General features: G+C 39.3%; 1 protein-coding gene across 1 annotated transcript in view; it reads left to right on the top strand.

Annotated features, from left to right (window-relative positions):
• LOC126456397 (uncharacterized) overlaps positions 1-9,718 on the top strand; it is a 438,969-nt gene extending 429,251 nt beyond the window's left edge. The window contains exon 20 of the mRNA XM_050092153.1: positions 9,233-9,718. Coding sequence (XP_049948110.1) covers positions 9,233-9,355 — 123 coding nt within the window. The 3' untranslated portion in view covers positions 9,356-9,718. The remainder of the gene's footprint in view (positions 1-9,232) is intronic.
• Positions 9,719-22,235: the final 12,517 nt, after the last annotated feature.

Here is a 22,235-nt window from a genome sequence, read left to right as displayed (position 1 = left end):
ACAAAAAAAAAGCACACACACTCCTGTCGTCCTACATTGTTCTAATTCGACTGCCAGCTCTTTCTTGATCCACGGTGAGTTCAAATTCAAATGGCTCTGAGCACTATGGGACTTAACTTCTGAGATCATCAGTCCCCTAGAACTTAGAGCTACTTAAACTTAACTAACGTAAGGACATCACACGCATCCATGCCCGAGGCAGAATTTGAACCTGCGACCGTAGCGGTCGTGCAGTTCCAGACTGTAGTGTCACGGTGATTGTAATGGGGTGAGGTGGGGGTGCGGGGTATGGTGGAGTGAGGGTTGGAGAGAGGCAGCAGGCAGGGAGGGGATTGGGGAAAGTGTCTAGCAGCTTTTGTGAGACTTGGGAGCCACCTTGAGCTAGCCAGGGGTGCAGGTACAGTGGGCAGGTGGCAGACGGCTGAGCACGTGATTTCACAGACTAGGGTGTGAGATGGCAGCACACAACTAGCTGACAAGTATTGGGCAATGGTATTGGGAAAGGGTTGATGTATGCACACACACACACACACACACACACCTTATCCTCACATGCATCCCAAAAACCAATCCCAAAGAAGTGCACCCCCCCCCCCCCCCCTTGTGACCCAATACCATCCAGAACGGGAACAACTGAACCACGTCCTTTGTCAGTTCTTTGATTATCTAGCATCATGCTCTGAAATGAGGGATATCCAACCCAAGGTACTTCCATCCCCTCTCAAAGTGGTGTCCTGCTGCCTACCCAACCTCCACAACATCCTAGTCCATCCCTGTGCCCCTCCTACCCCCAATCCCCTGTCACAGGGATCATACCCTCTTTGTCAACTCAGATGCAAGACCTGCCCTCTCCACCCACACAGCAGCTCCTACTCCAGTCCCGTCACAGGCTTACCCTATCCCATCCGAGGCTGGGCCACCTGAGAAAGCAGCCATGATATATACCAGCTCTGCTGCAACCACTGCACAGCATTTTACATTGGTATGACAACCAACCAGCTGTTAACCAGAATGAATGGCCACTGTCAAACTGTTAGCAAAAGCAAGGTGGACAACCCAGTGGCACAACAGGCAGCAGAGCACAACATAAGAGATTTCAATGGCTGTTTCACAAGCCATGCCATCTGGATCCTCCCCATAACCACCAGCTTTTCTGAGTTGCTGCGCAAATGGGAGCTATCCTTATAGCACATCCTTTGTTCCTGTAACTTCCCTGGCCTAAACGTAAGGTAACTCGATGTTCCCCCTCTCCCCATCGAAGTGTGTGTGTGTGTGTGTGTGTGTGTGTGTGTGTGTGTGTGTGTGTGTGTGTGTGTTTTCTCATACAGCTTGAGAACAGAACTTCATTCTGAAAGCTAGCAAAGTAAAGCTCTGTACCTCTAGTTTGTGTATCTGTCGATGACACAGCATTTCCGCCTTTCAGTGAGTCATCTCTTTGTTCCTAAATAAAAAGGTAAAAATATATTTTTGATGACTTTGGTTTCACCATATTAATCCATGGTGATCACTGTTTAATACTTTCTTCAGTTAATAGGGAGCACATTAATTTCTATATATGTCAGGTATCCTAATAATTTGTGCAGAAATGAGCTATTGACAGTTATTGTTGGGAGTCATTACATGAGAAGTCATAAATAACTTCCTAGAATTAGACCTGTTTAATTTTGGTAGCTTCTGTAAATTTTCATTTGAATATTTCTCTCTGTTTACAAAAGGCTTTCAAAAATCTTGTGCATTTTTTTTTTTTTTTTTTTTTTCCTCGCCAGTGCCTATGTATTTGTTGTACTGTTGCAGTCCTACAGAACCTTCACATTATTTATGTACTGTAGTTACTTTTATGGGTGCCCTGGTAATAAATCAACAGTTTAACTCTGTGTATCTTCCTGATCAATAATATTCACTTTACCAAACTCTCTATTGTGAATGGAATGTCCTAAGCATATAAGAACACTAGTGTGGGAAGACATGACAGGCACCAAACAGCACTATCCTCTAATGGAACTAGATTTTTCCTTGAAGTGTGTGTGTGTGTGTGTGTGTGTGTGTGTGTGTGTGTGTGTGTGTGTTCAGACCAATCTTCAGTGCTACTGTGAAGGACATGTTACCAGTCACAACTGTCAGACATTTTGCTCCTAATAAGGATAAGAATGAAGATGTATAAAACTCAAATATTTGATGTGGCTGGAAGCTGAGAGGATTTTGATTCAAGCATGTCAACATAATATACTGAAAGAACACAATGTGATTATTATTTCCCCAACTCCTCATTCTTAAGACATACTATTTTGTGGCTCAGTGATGTGCTACATTAACTCCAAATGCAAAGCCAAGTTTAAGGTAAGTTTTGTTTTACAAAAACTGTACTATGGCATTACCATTTTTCCAAACTTGCCTTTGTTGTGAATCTCTCACGTGTTGGACACTCCTGTATGATTGGAGAAGAGTATAGGTGCTCTTATTCTTGAACAGTGTTCAGTAGATCAGCAAAAGTCAACAGACTAAATGAAAAATTAGTACAGAGCCTGTCAGATCTGAGTGTAGTTGACAGCACATGCACAAATTGTAATGAAAGCCGAAACAAATTAGAGGGACTGTCTGCATGCAGAAACTGAGTTGTCATGGTATCAGTTTATAGAAAGAGTGTAATGAGCACATTGAGAATGAACAGTGCTGCCTGGTGGTGCTTGATCTTCTGGTGAAAAGTAAAACTGCAATCAGTCATAAGATTGGTAAGAACGCCACAGTGTTTTACTGTACATGACTGTGTAGGAGGAGATATACTCGTGGTTCCCTCTGACATTGAACTGACTTACTTAAGACAGTAATGAGGGGTGTACACTTTAACATGGACTATCAACCATAGCCCCCCATGAACCATGGACCTTGCCGTTGGTGGGGAGGCTTGCGTGCCTCAGCGATACAGATAGCCGTACCGTAGGTACAACCACAACGGAGGGGTATCCGTTGAGAGGCCAGACAAACGTGTGGTTCCTGAAGAGGGGCAGCAGCCTTTTCGGTAGTTGCAAGGGCAACAGTCTGGATGATTGACTGGTCTGGCCTTGTAACAATAACCAAAACGGCCTTGCTGTGCTGGTACTGTGAATGGCTGAAAGCAAGGGGAAACTACGGCCGTAATTTTTCCCGAGGGCATGCAGCTTTACTGTATGATTAAATGATGATGGCGTCCTCTTGGGTAAAATATTCTGGAGGTAAAATAGTCCCCCATTCGGATCTCCGGGCGGGGACTGCTCAAGAGGATGTCGTTATCAGGAGAAAGAAAACTGGCGTTCTACGGATCGGAGCGTGGAATGTCAGATCCCTTAATCGGGCAGGTAGGTTAGAAATTTTAAAAACGGAAATGGATAGGTTAAAGTTAGATATAGTGGGAATTAGTGAAGTTCGGTGGCAGGAGGAACAAGACTTCTGGTCAGGTGACTACAGGGTTATAAACACAAAGTCAAATAGGGGTAATGCAGGAGTAGGTTTAATAATGAATAGGAAAATAGGAATGCGGGTAAGCTACTACAAACAGCATAGTGAACGCATTATTGTGGCCAAGATAGATACGAAGCCCACACCTACTACAGTAGTACAAGTTTATATGCCCACTAGCTCTGCAGATGACGAAGAAATTGAAGAAATGTATGATGAAATAAAAGAAATTATTCAGATAGTGAAGGGAGACGAAAATTTAATAGTCATGGGTGACTGGAATTCGAGTGTAGGAAAAGGGAGAGAAGGAAACTTAGTAGGTGAATATGGATTGGGGCTAAGGAATGAAAGAGGAAGCCGCCTGGTAGAATTTTGCACAGAGCACAACTTAATCATAGCTAACACTTGGTTTAAGAATCATGATAGAAGGTTGTATACATGGAAGAACCCTGGAGATACTAAAAGGTATCAGATAGATTATATAGTGGTAAGACAGAGATTTAGGAACCAGGTTTTAAATTGTAAGACATTTCCAGGGGCAGATGTGGACTCTGACCACAATCTATTGGTTATGAGCTGTAGATTAAAACTGAAGAAACTGCAAAAAGGTGGGAATTTAAGGAGATGGGACCTGGATAAACTGAAAGAACCAGAGGTTGTACAGAGTTTTAGGGAGAGCATAAGGGAACAATTGACAGGAATGGGGGAAAGAAACACAGTAGAAGAAGAATGGGTAGCTTTGAGGGATGAAGTAGTGAAGGCAGCAGAGGATCAATCAGGTAAAAAGACGAGGGCTAGTAGAAATCCTTGGGTAACAGAAGAAATATTGAATTTAATTGATGAAAGGAGAAAATATAAAAATGCAGTAAATGAAGCAGGCAAAAAGGAATACAAATGTCTAAAAAATGAGATCGACAGGAAGTGCAAAAGGCTAAGCAGGGATGACTAGAGGACAAATATAAGGATGTAGAGGCTTATCTCACTAGGGGTAAGATAGATACTGCCTACAGGAACATTAAAGAGACCTTTGGAGAAAAGAGAACCACTTGTATGTACATCAAGGGCTCAGATGGAAACCCAGTTCTAAGCAAAGAAGGGAAAGCAGAAAGGTGGAAGGAGTATATAGAGGGTCTATACAAGGGCGATGCACTTGAGGATAATATTATGGAAATGGAAGAGGATGTAGATGAAGATGAAATGGGAGATACGATACTGCTCGAAGAGTTTGACAGAGCACTGAAAGACCTGAGTCGAAACAAGGCCCCGGGAGTAGACAACATTCCATTGGAACTACTGACGGCCTTGGGAGAGCCAGTCCTGACAAAACTCTACCATCTGGTGAGCAACATGTATGAAACAGGCGAAATACCCTCAGACTTCAAGAAGAACATAATAATTCCAGTCCCAAAGAAAGCAGGTGTTGACAGATGTGAAAATTACCGAACAATCAGTTTAATAAGCCACAGCTGCAAAGTACTAACACGAATTCTTTGCAGACGAATGGAAAAACTAATAGAAGCCGACCTTGGGGAAGATCAGTTTGGATTCCATAGAAATACTGGAACACGTGAGGCAATACTGACCTTACGACTTATCTTAGAAGAAAGATTAAGGAAAGGCAAACCTACATTTCTAGCATTTGTAGACTTAGAGAAAGCTTTCAACAATGTTGACTGGAATACTATCTTCCAAATTCTAAAGATGGCAGGGGTAAAATACAGGGAGCGAAAGGCTATTTACAATTTGTACAGAAACCAGATGGCAGTTATAAGAGTCGAGGGACATGAAAGAGAAGCAGTGGTTGGGAAGGGAGTAAGACAGGGTTGTAGCCTCTCCCCGATGTTATTCAATCTGTATATTGAGCAAGCAGTAAAGGAAACAAAAGAAAAATTCAGAGTAGGTATTAAAATCCATGGAGAAGAAATAAAAACTCTGAGGTTCGCCGATGACATTGTAATTCTGTCAGAGACAGCAAAGGACTTGGAAGAGCAGTTGAACGGAATGGATGGTGTCTTGAAGGGAGGATATAAGATGAACATCAACAAAAGCAAAACAAGGATAATGGAATGTAGTCAAATTAAATTGGGTGATGCTGAGGGAATTAAATTAGGAAATGAGACACTTAAAGTAGTAAAGGAGTTTTGCTATTTAGGGAGTAAAATAACTGATGATGGTCGAAGTAGAGAGGATATAAAATGTAGACTGGCTATGGCAAGGAAATCGTTTCTGAAGAAGAGAAATTTGTTAACATCGAGTATAGATTTAAGTGTCAGGAAGTCGTTTCTGAAAGTATTTGTATGGAGTGTAGCCATGTATGGAAGTGAAACATGGACGATAACTAGTTTGGACAAGAAGAGAATAGAAGCTTTTGAAATGTGGTGCTACAGAAGAATGTTGAAGATTAGATGGTTAGATCACATAACTAATGAGGAAGTATTGAATAGGATTGGGGAGAAGAGAAGTTTGTGGCACAACTTGACCAGAAGTAGGGATCGGTTGGTAGGACATGTTCTGAGGCATCAAGGGATCACCAATTTAGTATTGGAGGGCAGTGTGGAGGGTAAAAATCGTAGGGGGAGACCAAGAGATGAATACACTAAGCAGATTCAGAAGGATGTAGGTTGCAGTAGGTACTGGGAGATGAAGAAGCTTGCACAGGATAGAGTTGCATGGAGAGCTGCATCAAACCAGTCTCAGGACTGAAGACCACAACAACAGCAACATCATCAACCATAGTGTAATTTGGCATTGTCATGCCAGCAAATCATTACCAGAGGTTTAAAACATGATAAGTTACAGAAAAAAATCCTAATACCAACTGAGTATTGTAACAGTGTGACTTACCCACTGAGATACACTTTATAGGAACCATTCAGTGATAGGGTCTGCCAATAAGATGCAATGCCAACATCATCTCTCCAGATGTATGCCCTCTGGATTCTACATGTACATTACATATATGCTTCACAAACCACTGTAAATTAGTGTTTGGAGGTACTCCATACCAATGTTTGCAATTTTCTGGGTTAGTTTATTTGCATGCTATATATTGAAGATATACAAAGAATGGGAGCACATATGGTCACAAATTTGTTTGACCTCATGAGAAAGTGTCACAGAAATGCTGAATAATCTTAACTGATAGACACCTGAAGATAAATGTCAATCTCATGAAGGCCGACTTAGGAAATTTCAAGATCCAGTACCAACTTAATAATCTTGTAACTTACTGCATCTCCTATGTATCGCTCCCATAGGGACTGTGAAGGTAAGATTAAACTTATTGTAGCATACAGAGAGGCATTTAAGTGGTCATTCTTCCTGCATTCCATATTCAAGATGAATTGGAAAAACCGTAATAAATGGTACAATGGGAAGTACACTCCGCCATGCCCTTCACTGTGGGTTGCAGAGTATGGACATAGTTGTTTATGTAGATGTCCAAGGTCAGCTCTTCAGTAACAGCATCATCCCAACAACATTATAAACTGCGAAGCTCCCAGACATCCTTAGGAGAACCTGTGCTCTCCTGCCCCATTCATATCACAGTGTCGTTGAAATGAAATGATTGTATGGTACTATTGGCCAGGGTTGTCTGGCCTTTGACACTGCTTTGGCGACTTGTGCATCAATGAAGATAATATGATTAGGATGACACAGACACCGAGTACTTGAATGAAGAAAACCTCCGACATGACAGGTAATTACATCCAGGACATCATGATCTATGGGCAGTGACGCTAATCACTAGACCACTAGCTGCAAAATGTCTTCAAAGGTGTCACTATTAAATAGCAGTGTAATGTAGGATGCTGCTTAGAGGGCACATCCTACAGGGATTGAACAAAAATCTGGAAACACTTTGTGAATTGCATGCTTGAACATAAATGCACATGCTAGTCAAGTTGCAGGTTCCCCTGTCGTATTTGACCATGAATGACACCAGTGCAATGTCCTCAATATGTTGCAAGTGTCAGTCATGGTCAGAACTGTCCTGGGTAGTTACAAGTGCATTGTTGTGGAGCTATGTGAATTCGAATGTGGACAGATTGTTGGTGCTCGTATGGTGGGTGCTTCCATAACCGAGACGGACAAAATATTTAGTTACTCAGAAGGCACCATATTGAAGATTTATACCTTATGCAGGGAATGCAGGAAGACATTGTTTGCTATGTCACAATGCGGGCAAAAGTGTGTGCTGAGTGATTGTAACAGGAGGTCATTAAAGGAGATTGTTACAAAAAATAAGAGGACGACAGCTGAAAAAGTCACTGCAGAACTGAATGTAGCACTCACAAGCCGTGTCAGAACCAAAACAACATGAAGCGGGCTCTATAAGCAAGGAATTGTAGGGCAAACTGAAATTCCAAAACAACTCATCAGTGATGAAAACGTCCATAACTGGAAAACGTGGTGCCAAAGCCATAAAACCAGGAGTAAGGTTCAATGGAAGGATGTCATTTTGCCTGATGAATCTTGTTTCACAGTTTCCAACATCTGGCAGAGTTTACATACCAAGAATGAAACATGGGGAAGTCCAGTGATGATTTTGGTAGCCATATTGTGTTATTCTGTGGGTCCCTTGGCTACTCTGCATGGCTACAGTGTCACCAAGGATCATGTGACCATTTTGATGATCCAATGCTACAGTGTTTTTTCCCAGTGGTGATGCTATGTTTCAGGCTGACTGGGCCCTTGTTCACACAGCTCTAGCATTCTCCATGGCTGGTTTGTGATCACAAGGATAAATTGTTGCATCTTGCTTGACCACTACAGTCACCAGATCTCAATATTATTTATCCTGGGTAGTCTATTTTGAAGATTGCTGCTTCATCTCCATCATCATTACCTGAGCTTGCCACTATTTTAGAGGAACACTGGTGTAAGAGCCCCTTGAAAACTGTACAAGACCTGTATTTATCCATTCCAAGACAACTGGAAGCTGTTTTGAATGCCAACAGGTTTCTTGCATTGTATTAGGCATGGTGTGTTTGGTATCACCTCAAGAAAATAGAAAACAAACCCAACTGTGTAAAACCTGCCATTGGGCATGTAAGGAAGACCTGAGAAATGTGAACATCATCCAAATAAAATTTCAAGAGATCAATTAGTACTGAATGTTCTCTGCATAGAATGGATGAAGATCCTGTTACATCATTGAAAAATTTCACTGGTTTCCTCTACCGAATCTGAAGTCTCAGTATATCTCACCCTTTTGAACCTCATTCCATCAAAAAGTCGAAGATTGCAGCAAAAGACTATTGAAAGCTTTATACTGAAATTAAGGAAAACTAAACATAAAACGCCTTAATCAGGGTCATCCATATTATGTTCATTGTTTTGTAGAATGTGATTGACTTCACAAATGAATAGGGTGGTGATTCAGTTGTTAATTTCTGCTTAACAATTACTTGTCTGTGGCATTAGATCAGTAAGGATGCGGAAAATTAAGTACACTGCAAGTTCAAATTTATTATGCAAAGAACTCACTAGTACTGTAAGAAGGAGATGAATTAAGAAACAAGATGATACAAGTAATCAGAGAGATAGTGGTCTGATTACTAAAAGGTCCAGGACTTATTGCCCTCAACTGTCCAATTTAAAGTTCTGTTACCAGCTTTTACAGTACATTCTTTGACCAAGGAATGACATTTAAATTAAATGTACAATTCTTATTTATGCTTTATTGTTTGGCGAAATGTTTCTTAGAAACTGTTGACTATTTGTTTATTGTCAGCCTACTAAATACTTACAGATTTTTTTCAGTATTAATGCTATGTTATTTTTGTTGTTCCCCCAGCGATTGCGTGTGGTTGCCCTTCTGGCAGGTGCAACTCTACAAGGAGCATGTCGACAAGTACACAGGTCTGGAACAGAGAAAGTCATCATCACACCAAACACCAAATATTATTTAATACGCTGACCACAATGTCAAGTGGAATAAGGTACATTATCAAAGTATGGTGTGTCATATCATAACAGGCAGTGTGAACAATATTAAAGAAATAATGATAGGGTTATTATTAGGAGACTGTAATTCTTATTGTTGCTTCGGCCCAGTTGGAGAAAAAGAAAAAAAGAAATGATAAAGAAAAGCAATGTATTTTATAACTTGCCTATGTGACTGCAAATAATAGTATTGTGTATGTATAGCAATTACGGCCAGTGTAAACTGGAAGATTCTGGAAATATCTTTTTGTCCCACATAAATAGCATGCTACTGTGTAATTATAATGATGAAAAAGAGAGATTTTTTTGGTTATTATTATTTGTTTTGTGTGTGTGTGTGTGTGTGTGTGTGAGAGAGAGAGAGAGAGAGAGAGAGAGGGGGGGGGGGGCTCACTTGTGCATATTCAGTGGTATACACTGTGGTCATTTTGTGTTTGCACAGAGACACTTTGATTCCAGTCCTGACAAAAATCTTCAAGTATGTGAAAAGAGTCAAAGATATATTCTGACCACATGCAGCTGTTGCAAAATGGTTTTAAATGTTGACACTCTGTCATTAAGAATAGTCTGCTTATGTGTATATCTAAGTTTGAAATACTTTTAAAATTATATTACATTACGAATTGAGACTAATGATACACAAAATTGTAGCCCTCAATTGTGGCAGTGTCTCCTAATAAATTTGACAGTGATTTTTTGCCAGTGGATCAGTAATGAATTCAGAGCACATCTGTTCCCTGGCTGATTGTAACTAGTGCTTTGTAAATTATAAAGTGTATTAAAACAGAAAAGTAAGGAATATAAACAAAGTGTTCATTTGTCCTAATTTTCCTGTGCCTTTTTGTTGCCAGATCTAAATAACTTTAGTTCACATTTGAGTAAAACAAAGGAACCATCTTAAACTGTGCGATAGATTCATCATTACATATTGGAAATTTGCTCAATATCAAAACACATAACACTGGAGCAGCACATTAATTGAGCAACAATGCAATTTAAACAAAGGAGATAATGTTCCAGCAAACTGAAAATTTGATTCGGACTACAGCATGTGTCCAGATAGTAAGTCATTATAGGTACCTGAAAATGAAGCATCTATTTTTGATGAAATTAGCATTATTTTGTGGAAAAATTAGCATCTACTTCTGGCCTAATAAGCATTTTTGATTAAACAAGCATCTTTTTTTGTAAATGTAACAATGAAAATAATCAGTTTCTGACAATTTAATGTAATTGCATGGACAAAACATCTACTCACCAACCAGTAGCAGGAGAAAGCACAGATTAAAAAAGGTATTACATATGCAAGCCAGTGATTCCTCCTTCCGGCAGAAGGGTCAAAGGGGAAGGAAGAGGGGTAAAGAAAAAGGACTGGAGAGGTAGAGGAAAAGGGGTAGAGTTCGGAAAAGTCACCCAGAACCCTGGGTCGGGTGAGACATACCGGACAGGATGAGAAGGAAATGTGACTTTTCCGAACTCCACCAGTTTTCCTAAACTTCTACAGTCCTATTCCTTCACTGCTCTTCCTTCCCCTTCAACCCTTCTGCTGGAAGAATGAGCCTCTAGCTCTGAAAGCATTTTTCTTTATAAGTGTGTTTTCTAGCCGCCACTTGCTGAGTAGGTTTTTTATCTATGCAAATACATTTTTTGTAAATGTATAGACATATAAATTTAGAAGTTTGCCATGATATGTGCCTGAATATGAAATTGATCACAGAAAAAGAAAAAAAATATAGTTATCTTTTACATTTATACTAGTAACAAAACTTTAGAACCATTGTGTCTGTCTGTCTTTGAACAGGGTAATCTCCAGAATTACTTGACAAATTTTAATAGGGTTTTTACAGGCAACTTGAGAGTAGCTTGGAGCAGTGTGTAGGGCTCATTTAATCAAAATTTGAACACAAAAAAAGTATAATGATTTAAAATTGTATCTAAAACTGTCATTTCTAGGTCTTTGTCTATCTGAAGATGCTAATCTCCATTTGACAAACGTTTATGGGGTTTTCACAGGTAACTTCAGCATAGCTTGAGGCAACATATAGGCTTTATTTCATCAATATTGGGTCATGGAAAAAAGATATCATAGTTTTAAGTTTTATGAATGCCAAAGTGTGTTTTTTTCCTTTTCACAGCTAAACCACGAAACCAATTTTAATGAAATTTGGTATGGACATAGCTTAAAAACTGAGGATGAACATAGGCTGCTTTGGAAAGTAAAAATCACTGAGGATGAACATAGGCTGCTTTGGAAAGTAAAAGTAGACCAGTTTATGCTTGAATGTGTGAAGTAGGGGCTGGAACAGGCATTTTTTACATCAGTGAACACAAACCATGTTACAAAATTATTAAATTTGTTGCATAATGTATACACTGTATACTGTATAACTACTTCAATAGCACGGTGCATAAATGTGAGCTCGCATGCACAACTTGACAACAACGCTGTATGCATCCCATACTGGCATTTGTTGGAGTAGTTGGGAGGGGGCACAGGTATGTCTGTGGTCATGCTATGCTTACTTGAACACCAAACATGCAGACACGGGAGAGCAGCTGACTTTATTGCATCTACAAGAACTTAGTTTCTTAGACTTTCCCAGCAATTTTGTGACATCTCGTTGAATTGGGTGTACTGCTAGTGGTCTGCATTTTTCTAACACAATATTTCAATGTTTTATCTCGGCGTCTTCATCAGGTGTTTCCTGTGAAAGGACAGTGTCTGGCGTTCCCTACGCCATCTGTTCCCACTGTGACCGTGTCGGTTGGTCACTAGATGTTCCGTCTTCCGTCCGCACCCGCTTCCACTGTTTTCCCCAGTGGCGGCCATTTCATGGCGTACCCTACTAGGTCCGCACCCGCCAGGCGTGTTCCTAGCATTGTTGACAGGTTGCGTTTGCTGTTGGTGACCGTTCTGACTTTCTCCACTGCGACCGTGTCTGTTGATCGCCAGGTGTTCCGTCTTCGGTCTGTGCCCACTTCTGCTGTTTTCCCTGGTGGCGGCCATTTCGTGGCATTCCCTACTAGGTCCGCACCCGCCAGGCGCATTCCTCATACTGTCAACAGGCTGCATCTGCTGTTGGTGACAGTTCGTACTTTCTCCAGCGCCCCTGTCATTCTCCTGGTCTTGTGTTTTCTTCCTTTGTTTTTGTAATAGCTCCAGAGCCGGGTTCCATGCCGTGCTGAGTTGATATCCAGCTTCCCGGTTTATCAAGTTCTCTGTCATCTTGATTTCGATCAATTCAGTGATGACGCTGTCCCAAAATTAGGGGGTCTGAGATAAGATCCTGGTTTTATCAGAATTCATGGTGTGCTCAAGTTCCAAGCAATGTTATGCTATTGCCGATTTAGTGGCTTATCATAGTAGGGAATGCCATGAAACAGCCGCCACTGGGGAAAACAGTGGAAGCAGGCACGGACGGAAGACGGAATACGTGGCGACCAACTGACATGGTCGCGCTGGAGAAATTCGGAATGGTTACCAACAGCAAACACAGCCTGTCAACAATGCTAGTAGCGCACCTGGCGGGTGCAGACCTAGTAGGGTACACCATGAAATGGCCGCCACTCTGGAAAACAGCGGAGGTGGTCAGACGTTAGACGGAACATCTGACGACCAACCGACACGGTTGCAGCGGGAGCAGATGGCATAGGGAACGCCAGAGACCATCCAGACATAAATACGGGACACAGTCAGCCTGTTGTTCAGTCACAGGGAGCACCTGATGAAGACACCATGGTACTTTGTTGAAATATTGTGTTAGAAAAACGCACACCACCGGCAGTACACCCGATTCAATGAGATGTCAATAACTTACTTACTTACCATCACTCATCATAACACAAGTACTGATATGCAAGTATAGTTGCAGGTAACAGCTAGTAGGCATAAAATAATAATAAAAGTGAGTAAATAGTAATTCTCTACAATTAGCGCTTTTTTGGTGGCAAACTTGCTTCTGCAAAAACTTCAGCAGCTTCTTCCGAATGGTCTGCTTGCTTTGGATCTATCTAAGCTTCCAGCAAATGATTGTGTCTGTTGAGCAGCAATGCCATTTTATCATTGGTGAACAGAGTGCTTCTCTGATTTAAGGTATTTCTCAAAATTCTTTTTCTGTTTCCACCCATATCAACTAGTACAAAATTTGTACAAGACTAATTTAGAATCTGTAGCATGTAAGCCCTGACTAGAATACTGATGAGCCCTTTTGTGGGCTGTGTGACTCATAATTGAGAATGCTAGAGATAGAACTGACAGGGTATTAAGAGGGGAAGTGAAACCAAACATGGAATATTGTTGATGTGGTCACTGTAGTTTGGACAATACAATGTAACAGGTGGCTGTAAGTGTAAAGAAACAAGAACTTCGAACTTTTGGTAGTTGAGGAGAATTTGGGGAGGGGGGGGGGGGGGGGGGGGGGGGGGCGGGAAGGAAGCCCTGGCCTCTCTTTCACATGTCAGCCAACCTTCGTCCGTGTTATGTGTTCCTGCAAAAGCAGAATCGACACATGGATCACAGTCCCTTCTGGTGTCATGAGAGTCATACACACACCTCAAGAAGGACCAGGATTAGTTTCCTCACTGACTTCAAAATAAGAAAAGAAAATAACAAGCTATGCACAACACAGAGGAAAGTGGAGTGCACCAAGAATTTGGTAATGACTATTCTGTGATTGCTTTCTTACGCTGACAATGTAAACAACAGGCAGACATGCACATTTCTTTGTTCTGAGACGTTAAGTTCCACTGCCGAGTTCTACATTGCCATTTTTGGTGAGTATCTATATAAAGATCATTCAACTGCCCATTGTTAACGTAAGACCAAAGTGCATTTTATGAGCACACTGATAGGTCGTTGCCCTTGTGTGTACACATCGAGCACTTTAACTTGGCCCCTGAGTAGAGGATCCTGACAGCTGAAGCTCGCAATCAGTTTGTAGTGTATTGGGAAAAGCCCTGTTCTCTTGTCCCAGGGAAACCAGCTTACAGCTTGTAATGAAAGTGTAGTGGGTTAATGTGTCAAAAGAGACATGAAACTTAGGTTTACTTACATGTTTGAGTAATTGAGTCATTAGAAGGACCAACTACATGTGCGCAAATCAGCTATATTCACAATGACTACTTATTGCTATGGTGCACAACACTGTTAACACAGATAAGGTTAGCGATGAGCATAAACATTCCGGAGCATTACAAAGTCAAGACTTTCACCAATTACAGAGGACCAAGTTAAATTGTGCAACTTGTAGGTGTGCTCTGTATTCTGCAAATCTGTTCTCTCACAAATTATTTTTCCAAATTGGGCATCACCAGATGTTGGGCTATACCAGTAACCAAAAATTAGCTACGTTTTCAATATTTATATGCAGAAAATTAAAGATATCTGAAACAAAATCGTTCATCAGGATATAGTTTGCTAGAAATAACATTTATTACATAAATTCACATTTTGAGGAAGAACTCACATTTACCACAAATGCAGTTTTTCAGATTTGTAGTCTTAGGTGTAATGAAAGGAAAGGATCCAGGTCCAAACACCAGCACGACACAGGTTTAATTTCTTAGTAGATAGTATTGCAGCCTACCTGTTGGCTGTGTGTGCACTTATCTATTCAACTTAGAGGGCAGGAACTGCTAAGCAGTGGCATGTGTGCTTGTTGACATTGCTTGACCAGCAGTGACTAGCCTTAATCATGACCAAGCTAGGTGGTGTAATGGTTAGCACACTGGACTTGCATTCGGGAGGACGATGGTTCAAACCTGCTTCTGGCCATCCTGATTTAAGTTTTCTGTGATTTCCGTAAATCGTTTCAGGTGAATGCCGGGATGGTTCTTCCCTAATACAAAGAGACCAATGACCTCGCTGTTTGGTCCCCTCCCCCAAATTAACCAACCAACCTTAACCATGCTATGTTTGAGTGTTAAGATGGAAACAATGCATGACTCAGTGTAAATATTTTTGTAGCTATCAAAATGATACACAGTAAATAAGTAAAGCATATATGCATGTAACTGAGAATGATAACCGAAGGACACAGCAATGATCTTCATGTTGTAATCCACCCCTTCCTCCTTTGTTGTCACAAATGTCTTTGTGGTTAACTCTTTTAATAAGTTTCGAGAGGAGTAGGACTTACAATAAACTTTTTACTAATCTTATTTTCTCGTAGTTGGCTCTAGGTCTTCATGTCTAGGGGTCTAATTCTTGGATCTGAAAATTTCACATTTTAGGTTCCCATGTTCCAATTGATGTAAATAATTTTGATGAATGCCTGTGCAGACTTTTTATGTTTATTTGTTTGGCATTTTACTATATCACACTGTATTTTGAATTTTCACATTAAAAAAGCCAAAATTACATTGTTCTTCCAAAATACAGAAACACATCCAATCACATCAGAGGCAGGCCCACAACTACCTCACTGTGCGGCAATAACAATACTGCCAAGAGTTTACAATCTTTCTGGACAAATGAATTTCTAGTAGTTTATATTATTTTATAAATTAATCCAGAAATAAACATAAACAGTACCAAATTTTGAAATTAATGATAGAAATTTTAAGTGTGTCAAATATTTCATAATTTCAAACGTTTCTTTAAAAAAAAATCATAATAATTTTAACTGCACATACAGAGCTAGGTTTTTAGCTTGAAATTGTATAAAATTAAATGAAATTTTTCAGATAAACAGTTGAGATAATACTGACCTGCCAAAATTTGAAAATTAGCTCTGGTATCAACTACTTACATTGAGGAAAAGTAATAGCAGAGGAGGCTGTCCGTTTACAGTATCCCTCTCACAAAATTTGGAAACAATGTGTTTAGAATGTTTTATGACCCACTATACGGCTTGCCAAATGGTGTACAAAATGATGCCAAAGATAGAATTCAGATGTATAGAAGTATCTGAAACATAACATATTGCAGAAAACATAAGAAAAATATCTACTATACAAGCCATAATTTATACATGGGCCTACATCAGAACATGGAATTCAGATTTTAAGATCTGTGAAACATTCTGTCACAAGACAAATGATACAACGTCAAAACTACAACATTGCAACACTAAGCTGTAGAAATAAGTGCAGAGGTAATGTAAATTACTAGAATTAGAATTGAAAGTTTACATCTAAAAAGTCACACCTTCAAAGTCTTCAAAAGAGAAGAAGAAAAAAAAAAATCAGAGCCTAAGTGTACGCCGAGTGAACCGACTTGAAAAACTCACAATGATGGGTACAGACGAGAAGAATATGCTCAGTCATGAGTAGGAATATAACACAGAATCAATCAGCCACCTAAACCAGAGTATGCAAGGATATGTTGACTCATGAAAGGTCAAAGTAATGAAAAAATATTAGGGCCTAAGCTTACGATGTGGGAACCGACCCATGAATCCAAACCACACTAGGTACACACCATCAAAAAATGTTTCGACACAACAAAATGAACAAAGTTCATAGTCATATCAATAAGTTCAATTGTATGTGTAGAGTAATTGTAGGAGGCATATAGCCTCAACCAATAGTTGCGCACTCTTCTTGAGTACATACACACATTCGCAATGACGAGGGCTACCCAAAACAGAGTTAAGCATGAGTTTGACCACAACTCAAGTTCCAGTGAGATACAATATTGCAGTACCCAGGACAGACACAGGTAATCAGAGTCATAATAGCTTTGAATGATGTAATCGAGTAGCTCGAGGACCAAAATCAGTGTGTGAAATCAGAAATATATAGAACTTGTTATACTGTCCATACTCATAAGTGTCTTCAACACTATTACGGGGTGTATACGCTCTGGGACAACCGTGAAAAACCCGGGAATTTTTCGTTGTTTTAGTTCTCAGTTAAATTTTTGTGGTTTTGACTGGTAAGAATTGATACTCTAAAGCGGAATTTTACTTTATCCCGTCACCAAAATAATGCTGCAACAATAAAAAGTAAACGAGGAAAAAATAAATAAATAAAACTTAAGTTGCAAAGGAAATGCGCCATTTTCAGCAACAAAACACAGCGCGCACACAAGCGCCTGCTAACAGCAAATGTGTCGAATGCTTTGGGACGAAGACTGTAACAATTCGCAACAACAAACTACTTCCGAAGGGCATGACGTCGCAACGGTTAACATTAGGTGCGTTTGAGACGTTGCCAGCGGGCTTGGGCGCAGTTGAGTATGAGCAGTACCTTCTCACGCTTCTGGCTACATGAAGTGCGGCTGTTACCTGTATCCAAGGTAACGCGAGCTGTATCAGCAGTAGAACCAAGCAGCCAGATGCTACCCGGAAACATTTTTTTGGCGAGCCCAAGCTGCCAGCTTCGCGCATGCGCAGAGCAATTTGAGTTGTGGTGGGATGAGGGATAGTCTCCACGTGAACCTTGTTTACGTTCAGTTTGCTGTTTCCTCTTGGTTTACAGCTCTCTAAAACAAAACGGATCTCTTTGTGAATTAAAATATTAACATAATTATGGAAGACTAAAATATGTTACTAGTCTCAGTTTTCTGATTTTATTTTATTTCCAGGTTTTTCGCACTCTGGTATTAATTGCCTTGCAGAACAATGAAGTTATTTTTGTCGATTTGCTAAAGAAATTGTCTTTAATTAATCTTTTCTGCAGAGGCTGTCAGTTTATTTGAACCACTATTGGCTAGTGTCAACTGTTTGCGAAATTTCAAGTGCACGTGTTATGTTTTGCGACGTATGGCATTATGCCATAGAACTAAACATGAGATATAATTGCTTAGGCTTCCGCTGTCAGAATCAGTCGACATAAAGGTTTTCTGGGTGTGGAGCTGTGTCGTAATGTATAAAACTACTGCTGCTGGAGGAAAGCCAACGTTTCGGCCACAGTTGCAGCGGCTTTCTTCTGGGTCTACCAGTAATCGTTGGTTTTCCTCCAGCAGCAGTAATTTTGTACATTAAGACGCGGTACCACACCCGGAAAACTTTTATGTCGACTAAACATGAGATAATACAGTATTGGTACTTCAAGAAAATTTGCATTCTGCAAACCACACTGAAAAGTTTAATATCAGCTTGGGGCCTACTTTTTTTGTGAATCTGGACATACGAATGTGCTCTTTAAGCCGAATTACGGATTTTAGTATAGTTTACGAAATTCTGATGCTCTTGGAGTATCCTCTGATCTCCTGTTTCGTTTATGACGTAATGTGAGATCTCTTAATGCCATTACGTACTAACATACAGGCTTATTATACGTCATCGTGGCTTCGCAGGCACAGTTACGCCGTTTTCTGGTGCTCTGTGACAACTGCTGAAACGAATTCTAACAGGTCGTGGGAAAATATTGCAATTGGTCATTTGAAAAGCGTTACTTGCAAAGTACATTTAATTTTACACAATATGACTTACGTTCGTGTGCGAACACGCTTTGAATTTCTTAAATAACAGAGAGTTTGATTTTCATTTAAAGCTTAAACTTCCAGAGCCAGCCACTTAGAAGAATTTCGAGCCCAAAAGACCAGACATTTACGTCATTACTTAAAATTTTAATGGCACATTTGTGTGATATATATCTTAGTGTAAAACTCCAGCAAAAAAGAAAAGTATTGTATGCGAAACTTTAGCTTGCCTTCTAGCTACTCCATGTGCATTAATTTAAACCATTAACTTTTCCTATTTGTAGTAGCTAGCCTAAATTGTAATGGATGTACAGTAAGCTTAAGTATATTCATATGTTTGTAATAATTCAGCAATTGAATAAATATTTCAAACTAATTATGTCTCGAAACAGCAGATTGACGAAATCTCAAGTTCTTATTGTAATTCATACAAATTAGCATTTTGTGTTTACTAAGCAGAATTTCTTCAACTTAATGTATCCCAATTATTCTTGATTTTCTATTTTTACATATGAGCATGAGACCAGTTATTTTTATTACTTAAATATCACACACAACTATTAGTTTGTGGGTTAATTAGAGGTATCACTTCTTATCATTAAGTAAAAGTAAATGAATTAAGAATTTTATACAGGCTACTTTTTAGTTACTAGAACAAAAATTATTTTTATCAGAAAATTCACACAGTACTATCGAATGCATAAGATGATCACTTCACTTCTTAGTTTATTGCTTGAAGTGAAGGTCAGTAGTCTTGTAGCGTGCTAAAAAGCGTTTAATTTGTGTTTTTGTAATGTCAAGGGAATTTCTAACTAACTTCTCGCCTCGTGAGAGGTTCAGAATGATTTAATTTATTCTCGTGACTTATGCATTGGAATCGTAAGAAAAAATGTAGTAAACAGAACATCTATAACATTTATAAATGAGGAATTTGTGATTCCTACTACGAAATGAAAGTAGAAATGTTAAACAATTATTATTTACCAAAATCAGTTTTTTGTACTGAAATCTAACATTTTGTGAATAATTCTCACAGTTTTGAACATAACAAAGAATTGTGCCGTATTTCGGCGAAATATTTGGATATTACAGTAATCTTAACTCAGCTCTGGAGCAAAAGAATAAAGTATTCATAATAAGATCCTATCAGTAGTCGCAATTGACGACAATAATCGCAATTGACGACAACAATGGAGTCATTAAATAAATTCCTAACAGGAATACAAGTTTAGTTCATTTGAACAAACTCGAAGCAAATAGGACCCTGTTAGTGTAAGATATTGTCGGAAAGGCGCGCGCAAGGTTAGACGTGCGGTTAAAGAAGAAGAAGAAGAGCAAGGAAATGAGGGTCGCGCGTTCTTATACAGAACAGAACACAGATAATAATGATACGCCGCTCACATTATTCTGGGTGTACATATTCGCTGACTTCCAGCGCAGTTCACTGACTTAGTGCTTAAGTAATATCGTTAAATCTTAATACTTCGATAGAAAAAGAAAATAGTATGTTATTACTTCGCAGGCAAGACACAATAATGTATTGTCATCAAACACCTGGTACTCACCTTGGTTCACAATGTTCTGCAAATAGTTACAACTTCTCCCACAGTTTAAAACATAGAAGTTAGTTTTCACATAAGTATTACTTTTAGGTTCCAAACTAAATAATTATTTAGCATGCCATCCAAAGCAAGCCTCAACTTTCACTATCCAATCCATACTGAGAATTATATTTTCTTCCAGACTGTGGATCATGAAACATAAATGTTCAAAGGTTTTGTCTTCTATATTAAAAGTTAAAAGTACCTGAGGTTTTACCAGTTTGCTTTGCTTACCTGTAGCTCCTCTTATCTTTACACCTACAATGGGCGTTTCTACAAAATACTTACTATTTGATCCTGTCTCTAAATTGTCCAGATGTACCACAAGTTGGGCTAAATGAATCAAACAGTTACCTTCCCACCGATCAGTCTTAATTTTAATGTAAGGACACCCAAAATCTGAACCATCCTCTCTGTTGTCAGACATGCCATGTAAAAGATCACTTTCATTTTCATCAAACGCCACATCCACACTGTCTTTACAGGGTTTTATCAACTTCATTGGTATCACAGCATTACTTTGGGTACTCATGTTGTATAAGGTAAGGATTGAACACAATGAATGGATTCCATGGCACAACTAACATCACTTGTTAAAGAAGGAAAACAAAATACATTACTGTCAAAATTACACTTTCTGCTTAGATCATCTTTCACTTCATTCCACCAATCTGGATATAAATCCTGACTAACCATAGCTAACGTATTCCAGGATGCACATTTATATATGTTATCATCAATCTGATCCCAAAAAAACTTCAAAAAATTATCACCTTCATTCTCTAGGCTCACAGATAACTAACCTTAACTGTTTGGATCATTACTCTGCATGCCATTAATGTAAAACTGTTTTGACTGGACTGGTATTCCATGACTCTCACTTATAACATCACATCCATCACTTACCTGTATTGTCAGCATCATTCACAAATAATAATATTTGTGGAGTTTAAAAATGATGAAACTTCACCATTTTTAAATTCCACAAATACCTGATACTCATTATCATCATATCCCTCCAAAATTACTTCATCAACATCACTAACAATACAAGTCCCATCTCCATCAAAGTCACTTACCTTACCTACATTCATTTGCAGTAAGTCACCAGTCTCAGGCTTACCACCCTCAGTTACTTCACAGCTCTCATTCACATCTACATCAAAAATATCACCTAGTTTAGATCCAATACAGTCATTACCAACATTGTTCTCTGACCAAGAGAAGAAATCATTAGAACATACTGTATCAAAATTCTCACTACTCTCACATTATGGTTTGTGATTAGCAGCTACATCACCATAATTAAACATAGTATCCCAAAACTTTCGATAAAAACATGAATGAGAAATCTTATAGCCCTTCTGTTCAATTTCAGATACATGTGCCATATCATTAATACTTTTATTATTGTCTAACTGCAAGTTAACTCAGGGGTGCTATGCTTGTTGTGTTTCCTAACCCCAAAACTGTGGACCTTCCTTGAGGTGAACTGCCATTCCCTGAGTAGTTACTTCTATGATTGTTTCTTCTATTAAAATGCCCATGGTTGTCACCATTATTCCTATTCTGCAGATGTTCAAAATTTCTCTCTCTGTTGACACTTTGATCCTGATAGAAGTTACCATTATCTCTGTTTCTGTAATTCCTCCTATTGTGATTTCTATCATTCCAGTTACTATGGTACATACTTCTTTCTACTGCCCTATACAGCCTTTCAAAATATTGTAAAATATGTCTAAGACAATTGCCAGGTCCATATACTAAATCCCACTGCAACCTTTTAGTAAACTTTTAAGTGCATAATCAGTGTCTTTCGTCAAATGGTTTGTCGTGGCTGTGCTAATTTTTTAAGTTGGTCCTTACAAAACTCTTTCAAAGTACCG

Source organism: Schistocerca serialis, chromosome 1, assembly GCF_023864345.2.
Source record: "Schistocerca serialis cubense isolate TAMUIC-IGC-003099 chromosome 1, iqSchSeri2.2, whole genome shotgun sequence".
NCBI classification, from domain to species: Eukaryota; Metazoa; Arthropoda; class Insecta; order Orthoptera; family Acrididae; genus Schistocerca; species Schistocerca serialis.
This window is presented reverse-complemented; position numbering and strand designations above follow the sequence as displayed.